This window comes from Pyrgilauda ruficollis, unplaced genomic scaffold (genome assembly GCF_017590135.1).
Source record: "Pyrgilauda ruficollis isolate IOZ18807 unplaced genomic scaffold, ASM1759013v1 scaffold198, whole genome shotgun sequence".
NCBI classification, from domain to species: Eukaryota; Metazoa; Chordata; class Aves; order Passeriformes; family Passeridae; genus Pyrgilauda; species Pyrgilauda ruficollis.
The window spans coordinates 315993-330377 of record NW_024518984.1 but is presented as its reverse complement, the minus strand read 5'-3'; the positions used below and the strand labels follow the sequence as shown (position 1 = coordinate 330377).

The window sequence follows — 14385 nt, the reverse complement described above, 5'->3', positions numbered from 1 at the left end:
AACCAGAGCGTGTTCTCTGCATCTTCAGAACTAAAAGGTGACTATGGAATCTTTGGTGAGGCAGCTCTTTGCTTCTTCCATTGCCTTGTAGTCTCTCCCAAGAGTAGAGTAAAGGAAAAAAAGTAGTCTTTTTCTTTCCAGGTAGGTGGAAACTGTTTCCCTAATAGTGGCTGAATTTCATCCTAGATGACACAGGGTAGAAAGGGACCAGTTCCATCTCTCAGATGATCGTTTATGTAGAATACGTGTGACTTTGCTTAAGGTCATTCAAATCAAGTATTCAGATGCCCACAATCGTAGCCACAAATCACTGGGGTAACAGGGAGGCTGGGAGAGATCTGCCAGGAAGCAACAAATGCAGAGCTGCTCATCAAGGAAGGAAGGAAGGAGGGCACTGAGGGTAAGAGCAAGGCAGGCAGCAATCCGTGCGGTCCTGTGGTGCCCCCATGGTCGGTCACTGAACCAGTACCCAACTACTCCTTTTTTCTCATTAGACTTGACTTTCCTTTTGGCAGTACTTGAGTGCTTTATGCTCCAGATCTCAAACTGAATGTGCTTCACTGGGTTGAAACATGCCCGCTCTCTGCGGCATGGGGTGGAAGTCATTTGGAAGTGCATCTAAGAAAGGACATTTTGGGGCTTTTAACTGGGAATAATGAGAAACATGATGGCACAAAGTGACAAAAAATTCTCAGGATATTGCTAGTCTGATAAGTTCTAGTAATGGTAAAGTTAACTATGCTGGCACTGATATTGTAGTCATTTGAGAAGATACAGCTCTGTGAATTTCCACATTACAAAGCCCAGCAATATTCAGTTAGTATTAGATACAATTGTCTCTTAATGAATTATGTGATAGACAGGGAAGAGCAAGCTGAACATAATATGGTTTCCAGGGAAACATCCTTATTAACTGAATTTCCTGATCAAGTGCATCCTGATTTAATAAAAATATATTGATTGTTGTGACATAAGACATAATCAGGAAAGATAAATATGGAGTAGAAAAACTTTGAAGCAGATTACTGAAATTTAGACAACATGAAACAGCTTTATATAACTTCTGATTTCTAAATAGTAGCTTAATTTTTTTGTTTGTTTTTTTTTTTGTTTTTTTGTTTTTTTTTTTTTTTGTTATTCACAACTTCTAGCCTTTAGGAGATACAGAAATAGAGTGTTTTTCACAAGTTAGCCTATGTTCTAAAAAATTTGATAGGAGGAATGATTAATTTTTTTTAAGGGATATGAACAAACGTTTCTGTCCACTTTTAAATTTTTATTTGCATCTTTTCTGGGTTTTTTCTGTTTTTTATTCATTTTTAAGGTGAATTTCTAACTTGAAAGAAAAAGAGATTCAGCTTTTATTTGTGGTTGGTGAATTAAGTCTCAGAATTTTGGGACAAAATGGTGTTCACAGATTATTTCTTCTTTATTTGAAACACCTGGAAACTCAGTTGAAAGATTTCAAAGATAAATATTTGCTTTAAGAGCCTAAGCATTTCTGGGTAAAGGAGTAATGGTCTAAAAAGAGATCACCGATATTATTGTTGGACTTTGATCCTTACTGATATAATAAGCTTGCCATAAAAACCTTTGTCATCAATTTCATTAATTCCATTAAGCATTAGAAAGTCTATGTAACTTAATATTACCTCAAATTTGTGCAGAGAAAACTGGTAATTTGATTTCTTAGCTCTCTTGTGCCTGTATTCTATTTAGTTAATGTTGACAGAGTACTCTGTTTGGTTCTGTAGTCCTAAATGTGTGTTAAATCATTTTGTAATCATCCTGCCTAAGATCTGGACATGATTTGTCTTCAGATGTTTGATTTTCTACTCTACTGAACAGTGTGCTGAGCACTGTAAAGGAAAAAAAAAATCACAAAAAAGAATATATGAAAAATCTTAAGGTTATGAGATAAAAAATAATCTAGTATTATGAAATAGGCCTATCACCCCTGTTTATAAGCATACATTCAATATTCATGTTTAGTAATATTAATTGAATAATGACCAGAACAGGCAGACACAAATACACAGAAACCTTTATCATAGAATCATATAGAGTGGTTTGGGTTGTCAGGACCCTTGAAGATCATCTCGTTCCAGCCTCCCTACCAAGGGCAGGTACACCTTCCATTAGATCAGGTGGTTCAAAGCCCTATTCAGCCTGGCCTTGAACACCTCTGCGGGGACCCTAAGAGGCATCCCCTGAGTTAGGGAGACACAAACCACTCCCTCCCAGCTCCTGCATTTTTACACCTCCAGGGGTGTGGCATCCACAATTTCTCTGGTCAACTTGTTCCAGTGCCTCATCACCCTCAGAGCAAAAAAAATTTCTTCTTATATCTAATTTAAACCTACTCTCTTAATGTGAAACCATTCCCCCTAATTGTATCACTGCATGCTTCATAAATATTCTTGCCCCATTATTCCTGTAAATTCACTTGAGGTACTGGAAGGCTGCAATTAGGTCACTCCAAAGCCTTCTCTTTTCCAGGCTGAACAATGCCAATTCTCTCAGTCCTTCCTCATAGGAGAGCTGTTTCATCCATCTAATCATCTTGTTGACTGTCCCCTGGACTCTCTCCAACAGGTCCATGTCCCACCTGTGCTGGGATGCAGGGTTCCCGGTGGGCTCTCAGCAGAGCAGAGGGGCAGAATCCCCTCCCTGTCCCTGCTGCCCACGCTGCTTTGGCTGCAGCTCAGGACACGTTTGGTTTCTGGGCTGTGAGTGCCCATGGCTGGGTCATGTCCAGCCCCTCACCCACCAGCACTCCCAAGTCCTTCCCTTCTGGGCTGGTCTTGAGCTGTTTATCCTGCATTGATACTGGGGGCTAAAACTTTTATCTATTGCCTTTCTTTCAACCATCGACTCATTTCATGACTAATGCCTAAAATCAGAAGCAGACAACAGCTGTCTACGTGTGCCACCTGTTAATATTTCAGATGTCACAGAAAATGTGTTATCTGCCAAAGGCTGACAGATTGACAAAGGACATTCAAGCTTCTTCTGCAGCCATTGAAGTCCAGATGAAATAGCTGAGAGCTCTTAAAAGGAATCTAGCTTCCTCTCTTTAGGCAACTGTGAAAAAATTTGCACATGTTTGCATATATATATCTGTGGGAAGACATCCTCAGGCTCCTAAAATGAAATTCTTCTGCTTGCTGGCCTTTAGCTGCTTCTCTGAATATTATCTGATCTCCCAGATAGATGTTCTATGATATCTAGAAATTTACTGCACTGTAAAGATATGCTGTTGTATGCAATTAAATCTTGCTTTAATTTGGATGTCTTAGGTTGTCTGATATACCTCTATGGGTCTGGCAGACATGGCACAAAATCTGCATGAGCGTTGCACTCTTCTGGCCTGACAACAGTGAGATCACAGAATCAGAGAGTCATTCAGGTGGGAGCAGGCCTCAGGAGTTCTACAGTCCAACTCCTGCTCAGAGCTAGGTCAGTTGTGAGGTTAACCCAGATTACATAACACAATGGGATCTTGAAAAATTACATGGTAATTTACAACATCTCAAAAGCTGGTAGATATATAGGCAAGTGAATCAAACACGACATTTAAAACTTGCAGCCTTCTTCTTTGGAATCACAATAGAATATTCTTTTACCTGTATGAACAGAGAATTGTTGGTTTTCAGGTAGGAACATTGTTTTGGTTTGGTTTTAAAAATAAGGGATGTTCCTGCAAAGAGATACCTTCTGGGTTCTTTCAGTGTTGTGCTGGACAACACTTATTTAAAAATAAGTGAGCCTACAAGATAATATTTAGTTCTTATCAAAGCCTTTAGTAAAAGATTAGTAAGATTCTAGTCTTAAGGGCTGGTGAAACACTGGCTTTACAATCCTTTTAAAATCAACTATTTAATTTTCTTTCTGTGTTCCAAGAAAAAATGTTCTAGAATGAGGAAATATACTTGTGACATCCATTTGTACTTGTCTCTCGTTGCATGGTATAGCTTTTTTAGGAATTTATAGGATGTTTCATTTACTTATTGTCATTCACAGATATTGGCTGACCTGGAAAACCATGCACTTTTTAAGGATGACCTAGAATGCCAGAAGCTTATTCTGGAAGCCATGAAATATCATCTTTTACCAGAAAGAAGAACTCTTATGCAAAGTCCAAGAACTAAGCCTAGAAAATCTACAGTTGGAACACTTTACGCTGTTGGAGGAATGGATAACAACAAAGGTATTATGGATATTTTTTGCTTTATGAGTTATACTTCATATTTTCTTTTTCAGATAATGGTGAAATAACTTTCTATTCCAACATTGGTAGGAGGATGTCTAAATCAGTCAAGAAATGTTGCCAAGATTTTGGTCCAATGAAAATCTACTGATATTTATGGAAAAGCAAAATACAGTTAGAGAAAAGAAACTGAGTTTTGAGTTCATTCTTTGTTCAAAATTATTATAATTTTCAGAAAGAAATTTAAAAAAGAAACTGGAATGATAGTAATATACCTTAGTTATAGATTTCTAGAATTTTTCTTTTCCTTTCTGTCAAATACTTCTCTCAATTTTTTTAATCTTTGATAAAAAGCAGTTTGATATGCAGTGTATTTGATCCTTAAGTAATTGTTTGGAACATTAATGATGATTCATGGGTCTTCCAATGCATAAATTTTTGAGTCTTCTAGAGAAAAAAGATAACTAGCTTCAACTAGATTGCTTGTTTGTCAGCAGATAAAGGAAGGTAAAATTAGCCCCATTTTTCTATGAAGTAGGAAGAAGTGGAAAATTTATTAAAGCTTTTTGTTGTTATTTGTTTGGAATAAGAGTTATTATGATAGGTTGTGCTTACATTTCTGGTAAATTTAATCCACTGATTTCTTGAATGGAGTGAAACAAAATATTTGAGCTAAAAGCTAGCTATATTACAAGTTTATATACTCAAAAAGGCTTTATAATTTTTTGGTGATATCCCCAAACAATTCCACAGCATTTAATTTTTCATGTCCATATTCAGAGTGAAGACTCTACCTCCATAAACACTAGTTCTAATATAAAATAAACTGCACTTTTTAAAAGTATCATATAAAATTATATATTTAGTGTTTCACAACTCTTTGTCTAGGTGCTGTTATTGAAGTTTTTTCACTACATAGCTGTGGCAATATTGTTTGCAAAATTCCATGGCATGTTTTTTCCCATCAAGTTGTACCAGTGATTAGAGTGTATGACATCTGTTCCTGTGTGAAAATAAATGGGTGGCATCAAGAGAAATATGACAAGCAAGTCCAGACAGCTTCATGCTTTGGGAATGAAGCTGTGTCAGAGGAGGTTTAGATCAGATATCAGGAAAAGGTTTTTAACCCAAAGGGTGATTGGGCACTGAAAGAATCTCCCCAAGGAAGTGGTTACATCACAAAGTCTGTCTGAGTTCAAAAAGTGTTTGGAAAATGCTCTCAGGCACATGGTGTGACTCTTGGGGATATCCTGTGCTGGGCCAGGAATTAGACTTCATGGTCCTTGTGGGTTGCTTCCAACTCAGCTTACTTTGTGACTCTGTGACTGTGATTCTGTCCTTCAATCCCACTTTCTTGAGGCCCCCCATGGAGTATTGCATCCACCTCTGGGATCCCATAATGACACAGAGCTTCTGGCGAGTCTGGAGCGATCAGAGCACTGGAGCACCTTTCCTGTGAAGGCAGGCTGAGAGAGCTGGGACTGTTCAGCACAGAGGAAAAAAGGGCTCCAGGGAGACCTTATAATAATCCACCTTCCAATACCTAAAGGAGCCAACAAGAAAGCTGGAGACAGTTTTTCCAAGGGCATGTAGTCATAGGACAAGGGGCAATTACTTCCAAATAAGTGATCTGAACCGATGACCTCAGTTTAAAGTCATTTTAAACTGAGGTCATCGGTTCAGATCACTTATTTGGAAGCAATTGGTTACTGAGCATGGTGGTGAGACGCTGGCACATGTTGCCCAGAGAAGTTGTCCCGTGCCTGGAATTCTTGAAGGCCAGGCTGGATAAAGCTTTGAGAAATGTGGTCCAGTGAAAGGTATCCCATATCATGGCTCAGGGGTTGGAACTAGATGATCGTTTGGGTTTGAAGGTCCCTTCAATCCCAAACTGTTTAATGAGTCTATGACAATAAGAAATTGTTGATGAAAGAACCAATACATATATACATACATATATATATTCTTAAAGTAGCTGCAGATTATTTTTGTCCTTTTAACAGTAATAAACAATTGTGTAGCTAAATGTTAGTCATGGATGTGCACAGAACATTGTCTTTGGATGATAAAATACAAATTTCCTCTTATGACAAATTACAATAAACACAAACATTCAGGTAGGAAATGACCCAATAATAAACCCAATTTGGGTGCAGCTGTATTTGTTCTCATTTACTATTAATATGTGTTTCTCAATAAAAATACAGAAATATTTAGGATGACAGCACGAGGCAAAGCACCATTACCACATCAACACACAGCCTGTTTTGCAGATTTAGGTCAGGCAGACGCAGTTCATTTCTGTAGCAGCAGGAGAAAACAGAGCAACAGAGGTTCAGCCCTCTGTTGCTGCAATCTCTGACTGAAAACTAGCAGGACTTTTACACATTTACAGCAGATAAAAATTGCTTTGAGAATGGGCTGGTATAGCAGAGGAGCATCTGCATAGCAGGAGCCTGTGTTACAGCTGATGCAATATGTATTCCCAGCAGTTCAGGCTCTGCAGCTGTGCTGTCTCAGCTTGCATCTGTTCAGCTCATCCCTCTTGCGATCCTGCTGTCTTCTTGACTAGTTTTTATGCCCAGTAAGTCTTGTTTCCACACGTCCATTCAGGAGACCTGAGTGCTGTTTGCCTGCTTTCAAGAGTCACTAAGTTGATGAAGCGATCCTGGGCTGGGAGATGATGCTGATGCTTACTGTATTATTTCTCCTAAAGAATTAGTAATTTGTTTTTTTCCCCATAACTTTCTTCACTGAAATACTGATATAGATGGTTGAAATTCACAATGATGTATTTTTAATGCTTCCTGATGTTTGCTACTAAATGTGAAACCATTGCAAATAATTGGATGAGTTAGACAAATTAGCAATTTATTAACTAGCATATAAAACAGTGGCTAAGTGCAAATATTATGAAAGCATTTGAAGGTTATATGGCTCATCACATAAAAAAAGTAGCCTAGCATGCTAAGTTTGTTTTGAAGTGTCTTCTATAATTATCTTCATTTCCATAAAAATGAAGTGATAATTAAACTCCAGCAAACAGCAACTGGAATTTTGCCTGATGTGAGAAATTAATGCAGCTTAGTACTAAAAGGATAGAGAGGAAAGTATCAAACTTAGATGAATGTGTAATTTTAATTCCCTAGACAAACTAAAATAATTTAAATCTCTTTTTCCACACACCTTTGCTTATTTATTAATTTAATTTTAAAGGCACATATAAGAAACACATTTTCTCAGTATGTCTGCATTCCTGGAATGGGATGCATTAATAGATTGCAGGTATGTGCTGCTGACAATGTTCCATTCACTTTACCCATTAATATAATCACACTGAGTTCTCAAATTTGGATTAGCAATATTTAATCATGTAATAGTATACAGAAGTCCACAAATAGAGGAGGATGACTGAAATAAATGAGTAATTGAAGAAGTGGACATACAGGAATTTTTTGGGAATGATTAAGCTCTGACTTCCTGCAGCCATCCTGGAAACCCAAATATAGAGCAGAAGCCAAGTGGTAGAACATGATGTATGTGGTCTATGTTAGATGGTGCTATAGATTATGAGCAGGAAAATATGCAGCAAGTGGAGATTGGGATCAGTAATCAAGCAGTGCTGCAATTATATCAGAATGCTGATTAATTTCTCTTGAGGTGTTTTAGCCTGTCTCACTCTAGGTAGCAGTTAGAATAATAAGGGAAAAGGAGAATTTGCAGAAAAAGAAAATGAAGGTATTACAGTAACCATGATCCAAAACCACTGGTATATATTATTTTTGGAATAGCTCTAGACTAGTTCCTCAAAGTCCTAGATTAGTTATTTGTTTATTGAATCCTAGTCTAAAAGTAAATACAAGGGAAAAATAATGAAAAGTTGCATGAGCAGGAATCTCTTCCATAAAAAATGTGGTAGGTCATTTTAAAAAGTGATGGAATAGTCAATTTACTGAAGCACTGATATTATATATGTATTTTTCATTAATCTTATGACTAGATATAAAACCTGCTGCCAAAAGTACCCTGGTGGTAAACAGGTAATGTTCATCATTAAGCTGTATCAAAAGTTCTTTTATTGTTGTATAGATACCTTGTAGAAAGATCTCTTCTATTGCCACAGATATATTAAAAAAATTAACCTTTTGAAATATGAAATTGAGGCCTCCAGTCATTCTTCCTTATGCACCCATGTCACATATTTTTATTTTTCTTTAAAGTATTTTAAATCATTGCAATAATCCTCTTTGCTTCACAATTGTGTTTTATCAAATGTGGTTTATTGCATATATATATATATATTTATAAAAATATTTCACAGGAATGCCATCTAGTTACATGAAGTTACTCTTGTTCTAGTGAATTTTGGAGATGTCCTTGTTTTTCTGGACTTTCTTAGTTTTGATTTTGCTTTTTGTTTTGCTTCATTTTGTTTCTAGCAAGAACATTTCTCAAAGCAGATTTCATTTAAACTTTATTTTAAATTTATATTTTTTTCATTCTCATATAGGCATATTTTTTAAATGCTGAAAGAAATATTCAAAGACCTATTGTAGATACTCTAAAAAAGGGGCAAAAATAGGGAAAGAAGATCATGTTTCTCCTCTTAGGTAGTTCTTCCAGCTTCTTGAGATATGTCTGCGTTGTCTGTGACTGAAATCTGCCTTCTTCCTCTTCAGTTTAGTGGGAATTTGTTAAAAAATAAAAAAGAAAAATAATAAAAAAATAAAAAATAAGAAAGTTAAATCTATCAAGATTTTTATATGGCACTTGGCAAGTTGTAAAAATTGCTGCAAACCACTTTGTCTTCACATACATAAAACGTTTGACAGCATTCATTATCTATCTATTTGATGCACAAAACTATCTTGAATAAACATCTTATTTTCATCTTACCTGCATTTTCATTCTAAATATACAATGTACTGTAACTGTGTTTAATTTTCAGAATGTGGGTGCTTAAAGTGCTGTGTTTGTATAATACACAAACAACAAAATCTACTTATGAAGATAGAGTATTTTCCTTTAAAAGGCAGAAAAGACCCAAGTGTTTATTACTGAATATTTCTCCCTGATGTGCTTTTTGAAAAGTTTTATATAAATATGCATGCTTTGTAAGTGTACTTATGTATGTGCATATATCAGCCCTGGTCTGACTCCAGGAGCAGCCCCTGTCAAGCAGGAACATAAACAAACATGCTGTTGTTACCCATTGCATAAATAGATGTTCACAAAAGAACTGAGAAGTGAGAACTTGATGGTCCTTCTTGCAATCCTACTCTTTTTATTGATAACATCACATATATGTCATTACCACTCCTCTGTATGAGTTTCTTCTGCCTTTGGTGCTAATTTGTTTTCACCTGTGTTTTCCATGAGGACATTTGTTATCTTAAAGAATGTATTCATAGCCTTAAAATACCTCAGAAGGACAATAAGCCAAAATAAATTGTGACTCTGACATCCCAAGCAGCTGTCAGTATACCACTTCTTATTTAGACACCTTCAGTTTTTCTCTGATATCTTGCCTGCTCTATTTAAGTAGCAGTTTTATGTCAGTCAAACAACAGCAGTGTTTTCAAGTATCAGAAGTGAGTAATTTTGCTGAGATGGATGTGAAGGAGCAGTGAAGGGTACTGGAGTTGTTTGGGCTGCAGAAAAGGAGGCTCTGGAGAGACATATCACTCTGTACCACTACCTGAAAGGAGTTTGTGCAAGGTGGGAGTCTAGAGTGTCTTTTCCCTAGTAACAAGCAATACAACGTGAGAAAATTACACCAAATTTCACCAGTGGAGGCTTTGACTGGATATTAGGAAAAATTTTTCCAGTGAAAGAGTTGTCAAGCATTGGAACAGACTGCCTAGGGAAATGGTTGGGTCTCCATCCCTGGAAGTATTTGAAAGATATGTAGATGCAGCACAGAGGGGCAAGGTTTTGTAGTTGACTCAGCAGTGCTGGGATAAGGGTTGGCAATCTTTTCCAACCAAAATAAGTCTCTGATTTTGTGTTTGCTCAGTTCCATGTAAAATGTTTTGCTATTCTTTCTTATACTTTCTGTAATTAATTAAAAAAAAAAATTGACCCATTTAAAAGGTTTTATTTAGACATAAAAATGTGTGTTGGCATAATCCAGTGTTTTCCCAAACATTGTCTAGCTAGATATGGACGACATTGGAAACGGAAAACAATTTACCTTAAATCTAAAATGCACTAATAAATAAGTAACATTCCATTAGCTTTAGGTCAACATTGTGCCAATGACCTGTTTTCCTTTTTCATGCTTTCTGGAAGACTCAACAGGAAAATAATAATGGAATATATAAACAGAAAAAAACAACACAGAGAAGTATACTCTTGTTGGAGAAATCAAGATAGCATAGTAATGTCATCATGGTCGATTTTCATGAGAAAATTAGAATACCAGAGTAAGTGGCAGGCAGGCTCTGTAGAATGAATAAGTAAAATTTTCAGTGCCTGTATTGCAAATATGCATTGAAACTTACTTTTCCTTATATGTTCCTTAAACAGAAAAGATGGGAGGGGAAATCCACTACTTTTTAAAACAGAAAACCAGACAATGGATTTTGGGAGAATTAGTTATCTTTTACAGAAATTCATACTTTTTAATATAGCCCCAGAGTTCATTATTGAATATATGCTTGATAAACTAAACGAGAGTCTGATTTTTAGTTTGATTCACACAATAATAACCAGAAAAGAAAATGAACTGTTTCAAGAAGTATATATATCTTCTATTTAGCTAGCAACAAAACATTCTGGAGAGAGAAACTATAATTAATGAAACAGCAGGAAGTAACATCATGAAGTTCAATATGGGGAAGCACAAAGTCCTGTGTCTGTTCCTGATAAGAACAAGCGCTGGAACCAGTGTAATTTGAGGGCCACCCAGCTGGACAGCAGCTTGTCAGAAACGTGCCTGGGATCATTTGCCCCAATCATCTGCCTAACAATGGTTCAGATATTTGGGAACAGCAAAATTGCACATGCAGATTTGGTCCCTGGTAACACATCTAGAGAGTAGAAGAAGCTGTACAGAGCAGTCACCCTCTGCATTCACTGTCTGCTTCCTGGGAGCCCTGACATGGGAATTTTAAAGCACATGCTGCTATGAAAGAGGAAGATGTGAGGGGATTTTTTCCCCCCGCTTTCATTTGCTTTTGGTTTCTCTTTAAGGCACCAAGAAAGATTTGCCTCAATAGTTACTGCAGAGGTGAGAGATTTTCCCAGAGGATTTCCCCCGGCAGGTGGTACCATGAGAGGTCACTTTACATGCCTCACTACTAAGACAATGCTCTGTATCTCTTTGAGAATTTGGGTTACGTCAAGAATAAGGAAACAGTCTTTTTCTAGGTAGTTATCAGAAAAAAAAAAGATGGGCAAAATACCACTGTTTGAGGTTTAAGCCACCCTCTATCCCTTCTCTTTTCAGTCATCAAATTGCTTACATCTTCCTCACTCTGGTCAGATCTCACTGGAAATACTGGTCAGTCCTTTAAGAGCATCCCAGACAGGTGATGAAAGGACTGGAGCCTCTCTCCCATGAAGAAAGGCTGAGAGATTTGGGACTGCTCAGCCCAGAGAAGAGATGACCTCCAGAGGTCCCTTCCAGTCTCAACTGTTCTGTGACTCTGCAACATGTTAATGTAATTGTAGAGTAAAAGTAGAACCTGGCTAATTCCTTCACCAGAGGAATATGAAATACACTGGCTAATCACTAATGAGATAATTAAATGTATAAATCACACTAAAATTGTCTTCTCGTCCAGTTCTTATAAGTATTAGCATGATTACTTCCTTCTTTTCACTCTTATGATTTTCAATATGTTCCAAAACATTCAGTCTTATGGGCTAATTAGCAGTTTAAGTACTTTGATTTAGCAGAGCATTTCAGAATAGAAAAAAAAAAAAAAAAAAACCAAAAAAAAAACCAAAAAAACAAACCCACCATATTTTAACACCATCTGGTACTTTTTCAGTACTTATTTTATAACACTAAACTTCTGGCTCTTTTTTCAGTGTAATTATCTTCTGAAACTGCTGATTCATTTATAGTTTGAAACAAAAATAAGATCCTGAAACGACTTATTCTGAAGCCTCCATGGCTTCAAATGTGAGAGAAGAGCAAAAGTTATCACACAAAAGATAAACTTTATAATCCCACAAACTTCTTACCTTGTCAATCTGTTGCCCTGGAATTCACACCTGTGGGTACAAACTATGAGATTGTGCAGACAGCGCAAGAGGGTTGTGAATCATCGGTTTGTAAGGGGCATTGTTATCCCAAGAACAATGCTCTGCTCCTCCTAATTACTTCCCTGCAACTTAATCTTTTGTCTGACATTTCCAGTGCAGATACCTTATCACCTTAAAAAACCCCAAAAAAAAAACCCCAAAAAACCAAAACAAAAACCAAAAAATCCACACAAAACCCCACTTTTGTGTATGAGTTAGAGAAGAAACATGCCTGGCAGATGGATAAATTAGAGAGCTTCTGTAGTAAGAAATCTTAGCTTTTTCTATACACTCATTGCCTAAAATCACTGTTAAAAAGCTGTTAGTTTTGATACACTCAGAAATATCCAGATTTGTGGGGAAAACTTTTATTGGTTTTAGAGAATTCTGCTCATATAGTATAATTAAAAATTCCCAGAGGTTCTCTGATTTTTATTTCATATCACTATATGGAAAATCCTTCTGATATTTAAATACATGTTTTCACAAAAAAAAAAAAAAAAAAAAAAAAGAGAGATTCTTTTTGTGTATGTGTTATACATTTTTGGAGTGCTTAAAGAAATTTGTAGTAGTCTTATTATAGAGTAATGAACTGCTACCCTCTGCTACCATTTTCTGTATAGCTGTTTCTTTACCAAAATAATCTCCTTGGTATCTGCATCAGTAACCTCCTTAGGTCATGTTCGTTCCACTTGAGTCACCATCTTTTCAGTTCAAAATGTAATGTTGCAGATCACTAGATCAAGGTCATCATTTTGCGCCTACTCACAGCAGCATCTCTAAATCTTGAACAAAATGATAAGAGTACATGTCAGCAACAGCTTTAGTAATAGCAAAATCAGCAGAAAGTCTTACAGGGGAAAAAATGTAGAAATTTTTTGATGATAAATGTAGAACTCCTAGCCTTCTCCATGGGTTTAAATACTGAAGCATTCTACCAATAAGGGGAAAGAAGAGGTATTTTGTGTGGAAATGTTTACACCAAATACAAAAATAGTTGGACAAGGGGGATATGTTTGGGATTTTCATCTGCTTCTGAAGCAATTTTCACTTTGTTTATACGAAAAGCCCTGCATTTATACCTAGCTAAAATAAATACATTGCATTCATAGTCTCAGACAATCTTCATTACTTCATGTAGCCAATGTCAGCTTGTTCAGTTTCTAGGTATTTCTGTTTGACTTAAAATATTGGGTGGCAAATAATATTGCTATTCAAATATTATTTTTCATTCAATGACCTTGCTGTGTCATTAGTCTTTAGTCATCAACAATGCAAAAAAAGTGAGAATGTCAATCAGGTTTCTACAAAAATCTTGATTTATAAGTCATTAGCAAGGAACTGAAATATGCTTAATTTTAGAAATAGACAAAGTTTAAGAGCAGATAATTAGATGATCATTTGAAGGATTTCACCAAAACAGGTTCACAAATTCATGTGATTAAAAATGGCAACAAAAACAAAGAAATAGAATTTTGTATTTAATGCAATGGTGTACTGCTCTGTTGATAAAGGTGAAATTGTGACAGCTAGTACCTTAATGTTTCATCAGAAACATGGAGTGGTAGGATCATCTTCATCCCTGCTGCATGCACAGAGGAATTGTCAGCAGCAGTTGGACATTAATGCAAAATTAACCTGATCATCTATGGCATTTCATTTCTGAAGGTTTCTTTCTCTGTAGGTTTCTCATTACTTCATAGACTTTGATTAATCAGGGTTTATAATGCCCATATGCACAATACACAGAACTAATTTCATCCAATGCCCAGCTGGATCCTAAGTAGAATTTAAGTTAGGAAAGAAAAAAAAAAAGTTTAAATGTACCCAGAACATCAAGAAATATTATTATGTTCTTACCAGAAATTATTTGTGCTGCCACAGTCATGGAATAGTTTTTTAGTTTACTACACACTTTTCTT

At 36.2% G+C, this 14385-nt stretch overlaps 1 protein-coding gene across 2 annotated transcripts in view; it reads left to right on the top strand.

Moving 5' to 3' along the window:
* KLHL1 (kelch like family member 1) overlaps nucleotides 1-14385 on the top strand; it is a 176540-nt gene that overhangs the window by 128878 nt on the left and 33277 nt on the right. For both annotated transcript variants that reach the window (XM_041466098.1, XM_041466097.1), the window contains one exon: nucleotides 4024-4210. In XM_041466098.1, the coding sequence (XP_041322032.1) occupies nucleotides 4024-4210 (187 nt within the window). The remainder of the gene's footprint in view (nucleotides 1-4023; nucleotides 4211-14385) is intronic.